Source organism: Adelges cooleyi, unplaced genomic scaffold (assembly GCF_023614345.1).
Source record: "Adelges cooleyi isolate 19-005CV unplaced genomic scaffold, UGA_ACOO_1.1 ACOO_flye_CR_arks_rails_tigmint_CR_PRNA_247, whole genome shotgun sequence".
Lineage (NCBI taxonomy): Eukaryota > Metazoa > Arthropoda > Insecta > Hemiptera > Adelgidae > Adelges > Adelges cooleyi.
In genome coordinates this window covers 7,139,895-7,160,740 of record NW_026095912.1, presented here as the reverse complement: position 1 = coordinate 7,160,740, position 20,846 = coordinate 7,139,895, and the positions used below count along the sequence as shown (strand labels likewise).

At 30.9% G+C, this 20,846-nt stretch overlaps 1 protein-coding gene across 1 annotated transcript; it reads left to right on the top strand.

Moving 5' to 3' along the window:
* The first annotated feature begins 236 nt into the window (after positions 1-236).
* LOC126836413 (myb-like protein U) lies at positions 237-18,191 on the top strand. Its single transcript, XM_050569770.1, has 8 exons — positions 237-1,256; positions 5,506-5,604; positions 6,797-6,939; positions 7,577-7,803; positions 7,876-8,108; positions 8,234-8,587; positions 8,785-15,046; positions 15,520-18,191. Exons 1-8 carry the CDS (start codon positions 1,104-1,106, stop codon positions 16,701-16,703), a joined length of 8,655 nt encoding a protein of 2,884 aa, XP_050425727.1. The 5' UTR covers positions 237-1,103; the 3' UTR covers positions 16,704-18,191.
* The last annotated feature ends 2,655 nt before the right edge of the window (positions 18,192-20,846 follow it).

Below are 20,846 nucleotides of genomic sequence, written 5' to 3'. Positions count from 1 at the left end.
CTGTGACCGTCAGCTGGGGGTTGAACGGCGGCGGCCCGAACAACCGAAGCCCAGGCGACGGCCACACTGCGCCGACGGAATGCAATGCAATATTCTCCACCGCCGATGTGGTCTGTACTGCAAATACCACTTATCGTCCCGTGTGCACTTCCTTTTCATTTTTTTTTTGTTGATTATACAAAAGGTTCTTTTTTCTCCCCGTCACAGTACACACACACACACAGACACACACACACACGCACACACTGCGCGCGTTGTATTATGCACCGCACGTCCTGTTATCTTTATTCGAGAAAATAATAATACTATACATATGTGTATAGGTATAGGTAATGTAATATAATATATTATATCTATCATATCTATCACTCTATGTTGCTACGTACATTACAATATTATTTTGTTTCCTTTTTATAAATTGGTTTTCTTCCCCGTGCCGTTTAATGACGCTGGCGTGTCAATGTTTATTGTGCGTTATTAAAAGCGACGAGAATCTAAAACAAAATCGCCTACTTTAGTATAACATATAAATCATTTATTGTTATTATTGTTATTGTTATCGCGCGCGGTCATGCGTTCGGTTTGTCGTGCGCGGATTATTCGGTGAAAACGTCTTCGGTCGCCCGTTATCGTTTCGTCCGCGGTCGTCGCGATATCCGTCTGTTTTGTTTCCGCGTCGTCGACGTGATAGTATTATAATATATCGTACTGCCGTGTCGACGGTGTTCTCTTCTCGTTGGTGGTAATTATTGTTCGAGTGCTTTCGTTCACCTTATTGTTTTTACAACATACTAATAATATCGGCGTACTAGTACGGTACTATTCGATCATAGTACCTATTGGGTGTGAGTTTCTGCGAGCGCGCGTGATCCTGCGGCGGTGGACTTTGAACCGCCGGACGCCGCAGATGACCACCGTCGTTTGCATAAAAGTGGCCGTAACGTCCGGTTGTCGTCGTCGTAGTCGCAGCAACACCGGCCGCCAGACCGCCGATGCCGCCGCCGCCGTAGTCATGTCGTAGTCGTGCCGCGCCGTATCCCTCGTCCAGACGTGTTTCTGAGTGACGCCTTTTGCCGGGACGATGAAGTGATAAACGCCTTCAAATGGCGTCTTCGTCCAAGCAAAACTCAAAATCGAATCGGCCGCCCAACGGCGGTTCCCTAAAACAACATCAGCAGAAGGATGTCCCAGGTCCACCGAGCTCTTCCTTGTACTGCAACTGTGGCGGCGGAAATTACCTGGGCAACATACGAACGGTGAGTGATTACAAAACATTTGCTTACTACCCGGTCACTGTCAGGCGTACTTTTGACGTGGCGGACTGTTGATAATGTAGTATAACGATTGGGTTACGATATCTTTCGACTTTCAATCGGAAGGTAGTCCGGCCTGAACTATAACTAAAACACCTAACGCTAACGACACAGTTGGATTAGGCGTTTTTTTCCACTTTAGAATTCTAAAATGTAACGCGTTTTTACATTTGAATTGTAGTTAGTTTTTTACACTTGTATTCTTAACATTTTAAGATTCATTCATTTTTTTAAGATTTTATTACAAAAATTCCATTTTAAGTGTTCTGTGGATATTTAAATCTACATTTTTTAAGGCCATTGAAAATCTGTATTTTGTATTATTGTCCTTTTTATATTTTTAAAAATTTTTAATTTCATATAACTAATGGTTCCTAGCTATGTTCTTATCAGGATTACAAAACAATTTGTGTTAGCTTGCTAATAATATAAAAATAAAAAACCTTGTTTTAAACCTTTTATTTTTTACTGAACATGAAAACTAATAACTTTTTTGATAATGCTATTAATAAAAATGTTGTAATAAAACAAATTCTCTGATCCATTATTGTCATTTGGGTGTGAATTCAGTTAAATCATGTTCAGCATTTTCTTGGTCAAATAGGTTAAAGTATTGAAAAATAAAAATGGTTTCTCTTCAATAGTATGATCTTTATACTCTCATTTGCGGTGCTTAAATGTAACATTACAATAATGTATTATTTTAGATTGTTTAGCAAGATGAATTTTGTACTCGATACAATTTTACAGATGAGTTTATTTGAAACTAGTTCATCTGTTCTTCTATTTTATATGAAAAAATACTCAAAAGCATCTACCATTCCCATTCATTGCTCCTTAAATGCTTTTAGGGCACTACAACACAACTAATTTCTATTAGGGTAAAACATTAGGGTACTTTGACGTCTTTCATGGTTATTTGCATAATCTTAAATCACTGTTAACCTATTAGTTATTTGTTTAAATGCAAATGATATGTGTAGATTATTCTGATTTGCCTTATAATTATTAGTTTAAACTTATCAATAACCATTGTTATTTATATATTTTTGTTGTCATGTGTAAAATATCTGAACTGATATATATATATAGTGTATTCTTATATTTTGTACCTGCACTGTGTCTGAATCTCAATACAAATAATAATGTTACCATGATATTGAAATGAAATAGAATTCTTTATTTTATTTGAATTTTACATTTTTGAAAATCCTGTCCAACAAATGTACAAACAATAACTTTACTATGGTCTGTTGTTAGTGCAGATGATAGGTAACATTATTGCCGAAGTGTACTATTTTTTGTGGTTAAAAGTTTTTTCAATATTTCATTATTCTGTAATCATCATCATTTAATATTATTACAGTAACTTTATTGGATATTTTATAGCTTTACTTTCTATCACAAATATAAGTCAATGTAATGTACATTGGTGTATTATATACAGATACTTGACACTATAGGCTTTAACTGAGATTAGAGCATTATTCACTAGTACATGCCATAATACATTGTTATTTTCTTATTAGATAAAAAAAATAACCTGTTGTTTTACTTGAATATTAAATGACATTTTACTTTTACACTACTAGTGTTGCAATAATATTATCTGGCATTTGTGCTTGGAATTTTCCTATTTATTTAAACTGTTCACAACTATTCTAATCATAGGTGTGCATAGTACACAATGTCCATCATGGTTTTTATTTTATTAGTTTTCAAACATATGTTTAATATCACTCTTTAGTTATCAAATTATTATGAGGTAACAACTATTATTCTTTATCATGGACTTACAGGACCTATAATTATCTATTAACCGTAGTATGGAATAAGTTAAAACCGTACTAATTTTTAATGATAATAGGTACTGTTTATTAATTATTTTGTAATTTTATACAGATTTAATAATAAAAAATACGAACTACAATATACTTGCATGTACTTATGCTTATGTATTTAGTGAATTAAAGTTTTTTTTTGGCAACTAGTGCATTAGTCTTTTACCAATTGCTATTTTGGAAAATTAAAAACAACCCTCAGGGCCTTTTAAAGAAAGGAAAAGGCAAAAAAAGTTCTGAATGTAATTTCTAGCGTAATTAATTAGAAAGTGTTATTTACTTAGTTTTGGAAAGAAATTTGATCTCATATTAAATGATATTGTTATGTCAATAATTACATAATTTATAATATATTACATTGATATAGTCATAAAGTTATACATATTTGTCAGTTTTTTTTAGTTTTAAACTTCAATGTAAAGAAAACCTTAGTTATCAGTTGTATTTGTTAAATACTATTTTTAATAATTATGATATATTTTATTATACTGATTTTTTGTGAAATATCAAAAATACCGATAGGTATGATTTTTTATTTATAAATATTCTGTTTTCACATAATATATTATTATGTTTAGGGTGGGGTGTACGTGACATTTTAAATGGAATTGTTATTTTACTTAGTTCTGGTTTTCTCGAGTTTTGGGGAAAATTTTCACGGTTAGCCATCTTTTTTTTTTTGTTATTGATCAACCTATTTTAGGGCCCATTTAATTTAAAGCACACCCCAGTCAATATGTTTCCGTATGCCTATGGTTCTAATTCTTATATTTTCAAAATTCATGTAAATAACACACCAAATTATAAAATGGGTGGTAGGTATTGAAGAAAATATTTAAAATAATTACAATTTACTTCTTAAAATTCTTCTAAGAAAAAAAGAGTACAGAATGTCTCATGGTTTATTTATATATAAATGACTTAGACAATCAAGACTTACATGTTTTGGTAGTTGTTATTTTTTCTTTTAGTTGTCAATTGTATATTTATTATGTTAAAATATAAACTACAGTACATTCTTATTATGTCTGTCATCAATAACTCAATATTTTTTTGTTCCCTTTAAAACTTTCATAACACTCAATGGTTTATTACTTCATTATATTTACTCTTGATAACTCAAGGTAAAATGTTGTGTTTTATGTTATCTTAAATGTTTTATAACATTAATAATACAACATTTAAAACATAAATAATAAGATATAACAGCAAAAATGAAAATAAAAAAACATTTTTTGAATTTAAATGAAACAAAACGCTATAAAAACAACAAAATAATCTATTTTTGTTTAAAAACATAAGATAGGCGACATAATATAGAATATAAAATTTGCTCAAATAAATTTAATGATAACAGCTAAATAATACAATTTGCATATTTTTCCGAATTTAATTCCCAACCCAAACTAATGTGAATTTTTTTTTTACATTAGCAAACTTAGCTTATTCTAATTAAATTTAATATTAAATCAACTCTTTTCTAAAGCTTAACAAAAGTGAATCTAAAAGCTTTGTATATTTGAAAAATATTTGTTTGTAAATTATTGCCTCTCTTAATACTTAGCCACTTGCAAGTCTTTTAATAAAAACCATTATATGTATACAGTAACGTCTTAGTCTTAAACAATTTGCCAATTTTATTCACCTTTTTAAAGAAAAAATTCTGTTACTCAAATTTTTTTAATATTTACTTGTATTTTCCTTGTACTATGACAATGAGAATCTACTGTAAAACAAACTGTCCTGTCGATAAAATATCTTTACTTAATGTGCATTCAAGCGAGTTTAATATAGGCAATAGGTTCACCTGTCTTTTAACATTTATCCTTCTCTAACAAACGTAAGACACTATTACTTTTTACATTATTAAGTTAGCTTGTTTGTTTGTTATAAAATAATTTACCAATATATATATATAGATTATTTTGAGTAATTGTATATTTTATTCTCAATGCTATATTTATCTATTGCTTTATTTGAGTAATCATTAACCATATGTTTATGTTTGAAAGAATTCGAGGATCCTGTAGTAACAATATTATAATATTTATTTTATAAGTGGAATGACAAAGCTTTTTATTGTGTGAATTAATTAGTGATTTAAATTACATTTGATATCGAATTTAAATTTGGCCCAATATCGCTGTAAATATTGGAAATATTGATACAAATTATCATGTATACTATATTATATTACTAAAATAATCTACTTTATATCAATTATTGCTGCAAAATTGATTATACTGTTCAATTGAATTAATTATTACTTTTATTGCTTCTTATTAAATGTGGAACTTGTAATAAAATGATAAAACAATTTGTAAACATTTTGCATTTTTATCCATTTTTAGATCTCTATATACGAATGCCATAGATCATTGGAATGCCTCAAAACTCAAACAAATACACTGATGGTATTTTTATCGCAAACTTACTATAATAAGTTGAAGGTTAGTACATATTTTTTTTGTATGTTTACTGCTTATTAATATAATTAAACAATAATTCAAATTACTGTCTATTCAAGCAATTTATCAACATTCTCTTTACCCATAAATCTCTTGCTGTTAATGTCATTAAAACGGCTTACAGTTTATTAATTTTATTTGACAGTTACTTATTACATCACAAATAAAGTATTCATATTTCATAAAAGCGCTCACTATAAATATCATTAATGTTACTAAACATAATAATTCACTAGTTTAATTTAAATTATTTTAAACTAAGTTTCACTCATTCTAAACGTTCATTTAGGTACTACAGGAGTAATATGCATGAAATATTTCTCCCCTTTTTTACTAATTAATAAGTGTCTTCCTCGGCATATCTCTCCCCTTTATATAATGCATTGCTGTTTTATTGAAAAGTTTATTTTATTGTTTTAAAATACTATTTTATTTTATATTGAGTCATTATATAATTGATTAAATCCAATATTTAAATATGTATTTTTATAAAATGCTGAAATATCAAAAAAATACACTTATAAAAATACATATAAGTACATATTTTATACAGTATATTTTATTTTTACTAATGTCAATTACAATAAAAAGCTATACATAAGAAAAATTCTAGTAACTTTCAAGGTTTAAATGCTTATTCATCAACCAATTATTTCTTTTAATTATATTTAGTCATATTATGTGGAGAAAAAAGGCAAGAATTAAAAATTAATAGCTATGTAAAACTCATTTAAGCTTTCACTTAAAAAACATAAAAATGATGTAAAGAAACAAAACAATTACACCTCATAAAACCACTGAATGAAAAATTGACCCTACCAAAAGCCACTTAATGAAATTACATTCATGTGTTAATACTTACTTGTAAAAGTAAAAAATAGGGAAAATAACCTAAAAAACATTTTTTTTTCATATTTGAACAATAATAGGTACTTAAAAATATTGTTGCATAATATTTATTAATTTTATTATTCTTTTTATTCATTTGGTGGTCAACAATAAAAAAAACAATAAAAAAGTGTTACAGATATATTGGTATAATCGTTCAGTTGTATTTAATGTTTGTCAATAAAATAATTGTAATTAATGAATAAATGTATTTTTGTTAGATTATAAAATATTGAATCATTTTCCAATTGGTTTTTTTTAACATAAAATTATTTTTATATTTTAGGCATTTGAATGTTTGACTAGAGATAAGTCGAAAAAGTATGAAAATAAAGTACTGGAACTAATATCTATATGGGAGAATTGCCGCAATATATTTTTAGATGATCCCTGTGTTGGTACTGATGCTTTTATGCAGCATGCTACTTGGTAAGATAATATTACTGCTTTTTAACTAGTCTAAGTAAAATTTAAATATTATGTAAAACTGTTAGTTATTCTAAATTAAAAAAATCTATTTATTAAAAAACGAATATATTTTAATAAATATAATACGATATCCTAAAGATCCTCAGTACATTTTTACTTTTATTTTTATATATTTTTGGAGCATTGTGGAAAAACTTAGTGTCAATTCATTTTTATTAATACATTTTGGTTAGTGAAAATAATAAAGTTTCCAATAAAGTTGGTTTTGGCATACTTGGACATCACATTTAAGTTATGATTTTTAACTTATATCAACTAATATAATATTAACATAATTTCAAGAAATTTAAACCAACTCCAAAAATATTTACTTTTCTTTAATATTTTTTAGAAACTGTGTTTTTAATTATTTCTTTCAAAAGTTAATTGAACAGAAGTATGGCACCTAAAAATAAATTTATAATAATAATTAATAATGATGATATTAAAAATTATCAGATAATTAAATGTGTTATTTATATTTCACTCTTTTTGTATATAAATTTTATCTAACTCAAATAAAGTTTAATTATTGTGAATGATTTTTAAAATCTTTAATAAATGTTTTTATTAATTTTATTTAAACCTGTTTCTCTAGTGAATCGGCATTATTGTTATTCGAACCAAAATGGGAAGATGTCTACACTAAAACAAAGAAAAACTTCATTGTTGTTTTGAATAAAATTTTGCTTAAATTACAAACTATGAAATACTGCCAGGATGCAACAAAAAATTGTCAGTGGCTGATGTCTTCTATTAATGATCCTTGGACAAACTACCATTTTCAAAGATTACTTTGCCTTGATTCATTGGAACCTGATGAAAGTACAGTGACTTTGTATAACTTAGTGTAAGTTATTAAAAACTAACATTACTCTTTTTGAAAAACATTTTTAGTGGGACGTTATCTAAATTTTGAAAACATCAAATTGTTTGCTCTACGGGTGAGGCTGCTTTGTGAGTCAAAGTGTGAAAAAGAAGCTTTGAAACTATCGTCACTGGCAATGCAGTTCTACAACCGTCAAACTATAAGCAAATTTTATAGCGGACTAAACGATATAGAACTTATTAGAGATATTTATTTTGCATGTCTTCATCGTTTGAACAAAAAGGAAGAACTCGTTAATCAGGTGTGTTTGTGTCAAAATTATTTTTAAATTAAAATAAATTCTATTTAAATTAAAGATATTTTATGTTGTCATATTGTTTTAATACTTATTATTTAAATATAAATATATCTTTATCTGTATTTCAGTTAAAAAAATTCACTCCTAAGGAGGATGGAAAAAACCTTATGGATAGATGTACCAAAAAGATTAAATACTTTGCATTTAAGAAAGAGGCCCAACCGAGAATTTGCCAACATATGGTTTATGTTTGCGAAATGGCTGCATGCATTTTGGTTGCAAAGTCTCTAGCTAATATTGATTATTTGGATGACTTCACTTGTCTTGTAAATAATTGGAGTACTATATTCATTACACTGATGAGGTCAGACTTGAAAACTGAATTAAACGATATATCATTATGCAATGTAATTCGTTACTTTATCAAATTGGCTCCAACAGCAAATCACATATACATATTATGTGATATACTTAAAAACAAAGTAAGTTACAAAATATAGAATAAGTGCTAATAATATTTAACTTTAATATTAGTCTTATGATTTAAAAAATTTGAATGAATTTAAATGAACTGTTTTTTAAGTATAACAAATTAATAATTAATTAATATTAATATTTAATTAACTAACTTTAATGTTAAAATAATAAAAGTTAAATAATTAAATGTTTTTGTTCACAGTTCGGTTCGATGTTACCCCAAGCACTCTACATAGAAATGCACGTTAAAGCGTTAGCTACAAATATAAACGAAAAAGAAAAGTACAAACAGTTAAACGAAAAGGAAAAAGCGTTAGAATCCCTGAAAAGTCTAGTCCAAGGTTATTTGAAGTTGGCTAATTTGCTTGAAAACGACTTGAGTTTATGCTGTGAATGTGTGTTAACGGCATACTCATTGATGCCTTCGAATGATCTTCTGGCCAGAATCGAATATTTGGCCGTTCAAAGTGGTAAATGGTTCCCAGAACATCCAACTAATGTTCCTGAAAATTCCTGTGATAAAAACTCAAAGACGTCGAGAGTGAATCCTAAAGGAGTCAATCGTAATACGTTTGATGTTGTAAATTCTAAATCTAAAAAGTCTGAAGAACCCAAGTCGGTTAAGTGTGCCATTAAAAAGAACAATTCAAAACTGTCTAAGAGAGTTAAAAAACCTCCACTTATATTGTCACAACATTTACACAGCGATTTAATAGCAGTCATAAACAATCCGCGTTATGAACCGTTCAAATGGAAGTTAAAATGGCCTGAGTTAAAGGCTATGTGCAAACAATATTTAGAAGACTTGGATCTTGTGTTGCTGCGTAACACTCAATATCCTAAGTTAAATTTTTTAAAGTTTGAATACGATGACTTCCATGTGCCAAAATTGGAGAACTTACCTGACAACATCGACGTCAAACAAATCTTATACTATGACACAGAATATTTGAGCGACGATGACACGGAATCAATTGAATCGAATAACTCATCGTTGGATTTCTACGTGGACATTGATATTAATGAACCTTTGGACATTGTGACACGAAATAGACGGTCATTGCAAACTTTGAAAAACAATTATGAAGAAAATGACAAATCTGCTGTCAGCTCTCTGTTAAAGAACAACGAATCACCAGATTTCCAAAGCCGATTATCTGATTACAAGTGTGATAATTCCGTTGACTCCATTTTGAAAGAGGAGATAAAAATTAATGCAAAAAAACTGGCTGGCAAACCCAAACTTCCACCTCCAAAAAGCAAAGTGAAAAGAAAAATTACCAAAAGTATTGATGATTTATGGTGCCCGAGGAAAGCGAATAGGAAGAATAGGAACAAAAATTCTTTGATAAGAAAAGTGCCCCAGAATCGTAAAACTACGTCAAGAAAAAGCAGTGACAAAAACATTGACAGTAAATTCAAAGACTCACAGAATAACAATGACATCGTTGACAAACATTCCAAAAAGAAGCATTTAAATCGCATGCTATCAGATAGATTGCCTCATTTAAACTCGTTAGATTACCTTGTACCAGGAAATACAAATCACATAGTCAATGTTGTTCAGATACAAGCCACTGCCAACAGTCTGACCAACGTATCACAATCTCCACAAACGGTACCTATTTCCAACCACTGTTCAACAAACAGTGACACAGAAAAAACAATCAGCAACAGCAACCAAACCAAGTGTACTCGTTCGCTAAACAATTTTGTTTCTGTATGCCAGTCTATAAAATCTCAACCGAACAAGGAGAAGAATTATCAAGGAGAATGTAGTTTTACTGGTAGTATGACGGTGAGCAATTCGGCCACTCAACACGAAATCAATCAACCGGATAAGATTTGCCGTGATGTGCCAATTCAAAATGTAAATTCGGGAACTATTTGTTGGGAAGACCTTCAGCTGCATCAACCCAATGATCCATCCATGAACATAAGTAACACTGTTAACCTTTCGTCATCTTCAAACGTTATAGTTCGAACTTCGGACGTGACATTGCCAATTTTTTCCACCCATACCACTGGTCAACAAATACATACCACCGACTCCAGTGGTAAAAAAACAATTTATTGTATCAAAGCAGGCAACCAATATGTCGACTTGGCTTTAGCTACGGAAAACAAGTCTCTATCGGTCAACAGTAATAATTACTCGATAAATGTGCCAGTCGAAATGGTCCCTACAACAACACAAACAACAGCGGCATCTCTGTACACCATGTCTGCTCAACCACACGTTTCTGTACGAACATCAATTTCATCTCCTATGCTGCGTAGCCTAGTGAATGCACGTTGTCATCCAACAACTATTGCTATGTCATCGGGTAATAATACCCAAGCGTACACATATGTGTCGTCATCAAATTTAAACTCTCCTGGTACGTCCAAGACCAGTGAACCGATAGTCTTGTCTTCGATCATTAACAAAGCTGCTGGTACTTCAGGAATCATAACATCAACACCAGCATCTGTGTATGGAAAACAAACTAAGTCAAACACATCTATTGCTATGGCAGCAGCAGAAAGCGAGAGAGCATTCAATGCTGCCATCTCTAGTATGCAGACCATTAATCCGACAGTATCCAGTCCTAACACTTCGGTAATTTCATTGATGATTGCAGGATCAACTCCAAATCAAATTTTAAAAAGTAACAACTCGTTGTATGTAGTCGCAGCACAAAACCCAGGGATCGCCACACAGCAACGTTCCAGCTTTATTGCACAACATTGTGACAAAACGCTGACACCTCAAATTCTTAGGCTTCAAGACGAACAGAAAAAGAATGACAATTTGAAACTAGTGAGCCAAACTTTTACAGCCACTTCTGAGGCGATACAATTTGTCACAAGTAATACCGAGAGGCTGTTACAGTGCATCGAAAAGAACAGTAATCCTTCGAACCTGACTGATTTATTGCCAAACCCCTCGGAGGGTTCATCAAACATTATTCATCCTGGCGAAAACAAAAAGTCTGCTACCACTAAACGCGGCACTTTGAAAACATACGAAAGTAAAACCAAAGCACTGAAGGAAGCTAATATATCTGATATGTTTGTGTTTGAAAAAGGAACACTTTACGCAGTCCAAGATGAAAGTGTTGGGCAATTAAACAGCTCAAAGTCACAGACAGTCGCTTCAACTAAACCAAGTGTTTCAAATAAAATGGCTCAGAACAAACGTCAAAGAGAAACAATTGAAAAACCAAAAATTTCGCCAAATGCGTCACCAAATGTTACAATTACTGGTTCTATGCTTCCAAGATTCCAACAAGCATTTGGCAAAGCAAAGTTTAGTCACAACTCTGCCGTTATCAATGATAATAAGTTCAGTAACACTTCTGTTATTATTAATGATAAGTTTAGTCACAGCACGTCCAACATTAACGACGACAACAAGTTCAGTAATAGTGCTGCTGTTATTAGCGACAACAAGCTTAGTCACAGTGCAGCTGTTGTCAAAAATAACAAGTTCAGTCACAGCGCTGCTATTGTTAATGATAACAAGTTCAGTCCCAGCGCTGCCCTTATCAATGATAACAAGTTCAGTCACAGTGCAGCTGTTGTCAACGATAACAAGTTCAGTCACAGCCCAGCCATTGTCAACGATAACAAGTTCAGCCACAATTCAGCCGCTGTCGGTGATAATTCAACATTATCTTCTACTAATCTCCAGAATAGCCTGTCTTTGAGTCCAGGGTTGATTGTGAATAAAACTCCATTGCCAGTCGCTCGGGTATATTCAACGTCAAAAGGAGTACAAACAAACACGGATTCTGAGCCATGTATCATTAGCAACATAACACCGCTGAATTCAGTAGCTAACAAAACCCAACGTGTTTCTGTTACAACGAATCAAAATAACATTTTGTCGATTGGTGGCCACAACAAAAGTAACGTCATAATGACTTGCAAAACGTCTTTGCCCATGAAAAGTATTGCTCAGCAGTTGTCGTCGTCCAGTCATCAACATCACAGTGGAAATATCATTGATTCTAATAACATTAAAAAAGAAAACGTAATCACATCCGTCGCAAAAGTTATTACGCCGTTTGCCACGACCATCAGTAATTCATCGGCAGGAACCTCTACTCCAAATGTTGTCTACACCATCCCCATACAAACGGCCAGCGACTTGAAAACTGGTCGAAGCGTAATAAGTTCCATGCAAGGGTTGGCTCACGTGCAGAGACAGTTAAAAGTGTCGCCATCAATAATCCAATCAGTGTTGCGGAAACATCCAAATCTACAGCAGAGTTTTATCCGTCATGGAAAACAAAATATTGAAGTGCAGGCTACGTCGACCGGCGAAAGACTGGTTCCAATGAGCGTTTCAAATCTGTTGAAAACTGCCATTGAAACATCAAATGCTGAAAGTAAAGTGGCCGTAAATTCCAGCAAAAGCAACGTTACCGAAGAAACGATGGAACAAGTTCGGGAATTTGAATCTGTGTTGGAAGAAGTGCGCAAGAAGTCACTGATGAACGAGATGTGCACCAGTGGCAACATGTTAACACAGATAAACCACGATCTACTGCATTCCCCCTCGGAAAATGTGGATTTGATAACAACCGAAAACAGTCAGACCCCAATGTTCTCGTTAAACAAAAACACGTTTTCGTTTCTCAATCAAACTATAGCCAACCAAACCATGATAAAAGAAGAAGACTCAGCTGACACCAACAATTGCGGCGGTGACAGACTTCAAAAAACAACGCCAATAATTGTGCGTAGCGTTACTCCAACATCTTCAACGTCTTCGGCAGCTGTATCTCCGTCATCAAGCAGTAGCACCAACAACACCACCCCAAAACCAGTTGACAGGCTCACGCAGTGTTCTAACCCAATAGCAACCATACCAAAGCCACTTCCACCGGTGGCAGTGATTAAAACACCCAATGATTCTCCAACAACTTCGACCGTAAAGATTCCAGTACTACAAAAACCAATGCCAAAGCTGCAAGAAGACGAACAAACGACACAGCGGATTTACGCCATACTTGACAAGTATGCGGAACAGTTGCGTAATTCGCCAGAGCTAAAAAACAAACCTGCGCCTAGACGCAGAACAAATCCACCTACCAATCCTAGTCCAAATGTCAAACGTAAAAAACCCAGTCAGCTAAACTTGAAAACCTCATCTCAACAAACGTCATGTTCGTCATCCGGTATGGAAATGAGTCCTACTTCTGACATGCAAGCGATCGACAGCGAAGACAGCTCAAACGCCGTTAGTCAGTTTTCACACATTATGGGTTCGCCTTCGAGGCATTCGGATGAACAGAATATGCCGACTGTTATCACTGAAACGCCGACTACAGAAAATAATCCAGTAGTGAACTTAATTGGTGATGCATCTGAGAAACAAGAAATCAAAGTTGAAAGTGATGTAAAACCGACAGTTGTGGCTCAAGCTAATCAAATTGTAGTCAATGCTGGATCCTCAGGACCATTTTTATCCTTACCAGAAGGTAGTACGGGGAACGTAAGATTACTTGTTGCGTCTAGTAAAACATCAAAAATGTACCAGTTGCATTGCCCTGTCGGTGCCCATGGCGGCCCTGTTATCTTCCAACAAATCACAGCGAAAGACCCAAAATCTACCGACCTAAAAATTACAGCTGCCAATATATTGGGACAAAATCTAAGCGAATCCAGTTTGCTATCAGCCTTGACTAACAATACCATACAAAGTAGTACTACTACACCGCTAGGTAATGAAATTTTTCTAAATACATCTCAGAGTTCTTCTTCTAAGAAAAGTAGTAAAGCTGTAGACATAATTTCCACACCGCGATTAGTGAGAAATGAGCTTATTGGTGATATTAAGAAACAAATAAAGCTTCCTGTAACGAAAAAAAGCCAAGGGTCCCAAAGTACGTTTGATGATGACATAGTAAATGCTCAACAGGGAAAACTAAAATCTGAACTGATTGACAGAGTAGCGTTACCAGAAACTCAAAATTTAGCCACTGAAAAAATTGATATTGTTAAAAATGAGGAGGTTGATATTAGCAATGAACAACAACGTCCAGTTAAAAATTCAGACGCTCTTACCACTGGCAATAATGACCAAGAAATGTTTGAAAAAGAAGATGTGCGTATGTCAGCATATTTTTCGGTCAAAACTCCTAATACATGTGCCGCAAACATTCAATATCACATAGGAAGCTCTGTTGAAGTAAAACCGGATGTAAGACAAAGTACTCCTGAAAATCCTTCTACTAATATTTTATTAGAAGATTGTAAAACTGAAGACAAATTGACAATTCAAAAGAATGACAAGCAGCCAATCAAAAACGAAGACAATTCATTAAAGTTAGAACCTGAGATTGATATCATTGATAATTCTAAAGAATTGAAGATTTCCCAAAAAGAAGAAGAAAATAAGCCAAACATAGATCAAATCAACGCTGCGGCCGCTGCAGAAATAATTTCCACTGTTAAAAAATCGAATGATGCCTGTAAGTATTAGTCAAAATGTTTATTAGAAATAACTAATTTGATATGGCTTGTGCAAGATGATTAAAAAATTGATGATTAAAGAATTAAAAAATTAATTAAATACATACATTACCATTTAAGTTTCAAAATTTGCTAACACTCTGAATTATTAATAATATAATATTAATATGTTTTTTTACTCGTAAAACTTTAGGCTATAGCTCCACTTTTTCTCAACTAGTTAAAGTATACATAATATAAATTAATAAACTTAACTGGATTTTAAGGTTTTGTTTCCTTGGTAGTTATGAATAATAAGGTAAAGTTCCAAAATTCAAACTACTATTAAAGTTTTTTAGTTAGGGTATAAATTATGCATTAAAAAAAATACTCTATATTTCTTCTAACTTTTTAGTCACAAACTTTTGAATGCCTTTACTATATAATAGTCATAGAATAATATTTATTAAGTTGTATTATTTTATTTTAACAGATAAGCAAAATAATAAAATTTTACCGAAAGATGACTGGAAAAAGGATGATGAAAATGAAAAATGTTTAAACAATACGGTTTTTGATATGTTGCACTGTCAATCCATCAGCACAAACACAAAAATTGGATCGTTGGCTTTTCGTTTAAAAAATGATGCGTCAGCTGAAAACTGGCATAAATGTTTATCAAAAGTAATACCACCGGGGACAGAAAAAATGTTAGAAGGTGAAAATCTGAAACAACTACAAAGTGTATTCCAGACAGCAAAAATAAAAACCTATAAAGATCTAAAAGTTTTCATGATCGAACAATGTAAAAAAATTGACAATAATGTGGCATCGGCTTTAAAAGAGTATAATCTGTACGATGACATTGAAGATTTAGGTGTCGATAAACCTAGTACGAGCGAATTGTTTCCCGATGTCGCTATATTGAATGATTTCGACAAATCAGTGAGTCCAACCCATAATTTGTCACAAGGAAGTACATCCAAACTGAACGACTCTAGTACTTTACAAGGTAAACGAAAGTCTGTTTTGTCGCATACAACCAATACATTAGACAACGAACAACCGACGAGCAGTGGAAGTAAAAAGAACAGGCAAAGAGTGAGTTTTCTCAAACAAGCTCTAATTAACGAAATGAATCAGGATTCCAGTGATTACGAGCACAAACTGTTATTTGTGAATGGTAACAATAAAACCAGTTTAGTCGTATCTAATCAAAATGATTTGTGCCCTGAATCGCCTTCCAACATCATGATAGCGGATTCTGAGACCTGTATGTCGGAAGATAGTACATCGACAATGAGCAGTGGCACTCCCCATTACAACTTCCGTCGAAGTAAACGTAAAAATGTCGAACAAGATGGTTTTATTGAATCCCAAGTCATTAAACGTATGTACCGAGGTCGTGTAACAGAAGACGAAGACGAACCCACCGCCAAAAATGAACCTCAGAAAAACGATGAGCCGTCTAAAACACAGTCGTCCGGACAAAAGTCAACACCTCAGAAAAAACCAAATAATAACAACAGGCGATTATCGAGTCGACTTAGGAACAGCAATACTACAAAGAAGAAGAAATCGCCTAGTAAATCTCCACAACGTGAAAAGAGCCCACCCCAAAAGCCGGTGACAACAACTCGGACTTCTCTTAGAAGAGTATCAAGGAGAACAATTTAATTTGTTAACGCGCTACCTTACTTGTCTATCATTTCTTAAATATTTTACGTTAAGTTACCATTGCCTCAGTTGGAGGCGTATATTTGTTATCTAGCACAAATGTTTTAAAAACAGTTAACTCTAAAACTGTTGTTTACTAACAATTATGATAATATTATGTACTATATATGTATAGACAATTTAAATCAAAATTTGATTGACACAAAGTATTGCCATTATTTACGCTTATATAAAGGGTTGTGGTTTTTTGTGCAAACTTTGTGTACATCGCAAATGTGCACCATGTACAAGACATTGTGCAATATAAGTCATTATTTATAATTATTTTCGATAAATAAAATTTGAATAGGAACCTTAATAATGTTATAAACCAAATGAGTATACATAAATATAACTGAACGTAAATTTGGTAAAATTAAATTTTATATTAAATCTTCCATGTTTGTAACAGATAAAAAATCTAATGTGTAATTGGAAAATAATAGTAATAATCTTCTTGATGTTCTTTTAAAGTAAACATGTTTACCTTCAATTTTTTTCTTTTTAATAAAGTCTTATATAGTTAAATAGGTCTGTTTTGTGTGTTTTTTTTTTTAATTTTGAAATGTAAATTGTACATTGTACCATGAGTACATCAATGCAATAGATGATAATATTACCATTAGGCACATAACGTGTTTTTTTTTTTAAATTTCAATATGTTCAATTTGAATTAATTGATTTAATATACTGTTGACCTTGTAACACGAATAACTGTTAAAGCAAAATTCAATTTCCAATTTAATGGATAATCAGTTGTTTAAAAGCTATCAAGGCATTTACAAACATTGAAAATAATAACGTAATCCAAGAAAACAGTCGTTTCTTAAACTATTACTCTTAAAGTATATATTCAGTGCTAAGTTTAAAAAAAATGTTTTCCTCTTGTATATGTTTCAGAAATAAGAATTTTGAAAATTTAGACAAATTTACTCAACTAAATATTTTTAATAAGTGATTTGACTCTAAACCTAACTAATATTCAAATCCGTATAAAACATTTTGTATGTATATCTCACATATGCAACAGACAAATACGATACATTTCCCTAGAAAACCGCTTATATGTTACTATTTAATATAAAATTTGATTTTCATTTTTCTTTTAGATTAAATGCTAGTTTAACTACAACATGGTTATAAAACTAAGAGTGGCGAAATGTTGCAATTCGCCAGTTTTTTTTCAACTCATAATTTTAGTTACATTTGTTTGACTTCTTAGTAGAAACAAAGATAGGATATAAATAAGGTTTGTTTTTTTTTTTTTTTGTTAAGAAATGTATGTTGAAAAATAAAATATAACTAGAATAGTTGATAAGTTAGAGATAAAAAACTAGGCTTAAATTTCAAGTCATTAATTAGTAGTGTATTGTAATACTATATAAATGTAAATATTTTTATTTTAATGCAAATTGTACAATTATTGTATAAATTACTTATTACAAGTACTTAAATAATTTTTTTGTCTAATTTGTAAATTTTGTAAAGAACTATCAAATAATTGTAGGTACTAATATTGGCGTTTAGAAAAACGTTAATTCTATTATATAGGATAATTATTTTTTTTTTCAATATTTACCAAAGAATGTAATTACTTACATGCAAATGTTTATTAAAGAGTTAAAATTTAAATGAATTGTAAAAATTACATTTTTAATTGCCAGACTTTGAGTTCAGTATAATAATAATATAATTATTATTATATTTAATTGTTCATAAAAAAAGACTTATTGTTTAAGTAAAACATAACAAAATATTTAAAAAAAAATCCCTTGTCTTTCCAATTTATAATGTAATTTTAATAACTTAATGTATACATAATAAAAGTTTTAAGTATTTATAACAAAATCATGAACTAAGTTTTAAATTAAATAACAAATTTAAATGTATACTTACAGTAAAAACTTTAAAGTAAATATGATTTAGTTAATAAATTTAAGTTGCTCCCACTCATTTATTTGTTAATTAAAAAAATTTAAAACACTTGTAATAGTACTACTAGTTGCTTCAATAATTTTTTTTACTTTTTGAATTTGTACTAAATACTTTCCCTTTTACTTTTAATTGTACACCAAAGATTTGTTCTGCAGTTTTTTCCAGCATACGTAGAAAGTGTTTACCTTTTTTATAAATAATATTATTATATAGCGTCGAATCATTTAAATGACAAGCCAAAGCTTTGTTTGTTTTATTATTTTTATTTTTTTTATTAATAGGTAAACAATTTAGGTTTTTTTTTTTATATAATGTGTTAAAATAAATCTTATTTGCTTCAGTAGATAAGTATTGTGATAGTTTTAAGGTTTAAGCAAATGCTATTCAAGTCAGAACACAAGCTGATTTTTTTTTGTCTTTGATTTGAATACACTAAATTGAATACCTATTGAATTGTTTGTTCTATATTTCTTAGTTCCATCATATACCTAATAATAATTTAATATCTATTATTCATTTTCATATGGTTTTTAATACACTAAAAACTGAATGATTTTTGGTGACTATTAGAAAAAGTGTCATTTTGGACGGTCGATGCTTAAATTATTTGAATTTTTAAAATATATTTTTTATGAATAGCCTGTTTTAAGTCAGAAAATGACAAATATAAGTATAATATATTTTCAATGGTATGGAACTACCATTATTATAAATATGTTTTTTGGAAGAAAACGCTTTTAAATAAACGCTTCGATGCGAATCCGTAGAGAGTAGAAATACAAAAATAGATGCAACCATTACATAAGCTATATAGCTATAATGTACTTAAAATTAATTTTGAGTAGGTAATAGGGAGGATATAATTGGGGCTGTTCTCTCATCTATAATACTTGTGGCCGTTGTTATACAAATATTACCTGTTGACTGTTTTTTCTCCTACACATATAGCCAAGATAACTGCATCTGGTAATATAAAAATTTAACTTAATCTTATTAATTTTTAAACGCCATGTTATACGTATAAATGCATAATTTCAAGACAGATTTTCGATTTTTTAAAGTTAATTTAATATTGCATGGCATAATATATCTATGTGTACACAATGAATTAATTTTATAATAAAAAAATATGAGTAGTTTCATGGAGACTATTGAGATAGGCATAACTTATGTGCCGTAACTATTAATTTTTTTTGTTATTAAAGAGTTATACATAATTGGTAGATTTATAGTATAAACATGTGTATAAACACAGTGGCTAACATTTTTGCCCTCAAAGAAATTAAATATTTTTTATTATAAAAATTTGGTCATTATTTTTAGCTACAAAGATGTACCAGCTACAAGATATTAAAAAATTAAGGTTTAGAAAATGGCACTGACTCAATTTTGAAAAAAGCCGAAAGTAGGTTCCTTATTGCATCCGCATCACATAATATCATAGTGTACCTATTCGTGTAGGAAACCGAAAAACTATCCTCTAGGTAATACAATATGTTCTACTGTGTAGCGTTTTTTTTATTTGCTTGATCCTTGTGTCCTTGTAAGCGTATAATACTATATACATTTTTGAAAATCGTATATTTTTCAGGACACAAGTAGGTATAATATTAACATTTAGCTTTTTTCATAATTATTTCTTGTCATCTATGATCTAAAATCGTTTGTATAATGATTATGATTCTCGTCGGCCTATTCGATATTTTTTCTTGACAGACTTGATAAAAAATTTAATTATCAAGACTATTTTTTTTTATTGGTTTGGCAACGACGAATAGTATTTTTATGATCTATGGCAAGTACCGAGTCAGCGTTTTTCTGTAGTCGCTAGTCTGTACCTGCACGTCATCGGCCATTCTGTTTCTTGTTTTATAATTTCTCGATTTGTGTCAACTTCCTTTTTTCGGAATTCATCGAAATAAGAACATTTATTTCAATAATTACAATGGCACATTAATTAATAAATTATTTTAATATGAATATTCTCACACACAATTTAAAAACCGGAAGAAATAAACAATTTTGATATTTGAGTCATTTAATGTTTGATTCATCGGAGCACCTTTATGTTGACGCAACTTGCAAGTATTACCTACCTATAATTTGCACTACAATTGTATTTAAAAATCAATATTATGTCATAAATTATTTTCAACAGTTATGATAATT

Excerpts from the sequence above, each read along its gene's own strand:
- LOC126836413 (XM_050569770.1), top strand. The coding sequence starts at position 1,104 with ATGGCGTCTTCGTCCAAGCAAAACTCAAAATCGAATCGGCCGCCCAAC. Across the intron at positions 5,605-6,796 it reads CTTACTATAATAAGTTGAAG|GCATTTGAATGTTTGACTAG; the intron begins GTTAGTACATAT and ends TTTATATTTTAG. Across the intron at positions 15,047-15,519 it reads TAAAAAATCGAATGATGCCT|ATAAGCAAAATAATAAAATT; the intron begins GTAAGTATTAGT and ends TTATTTTAACAG.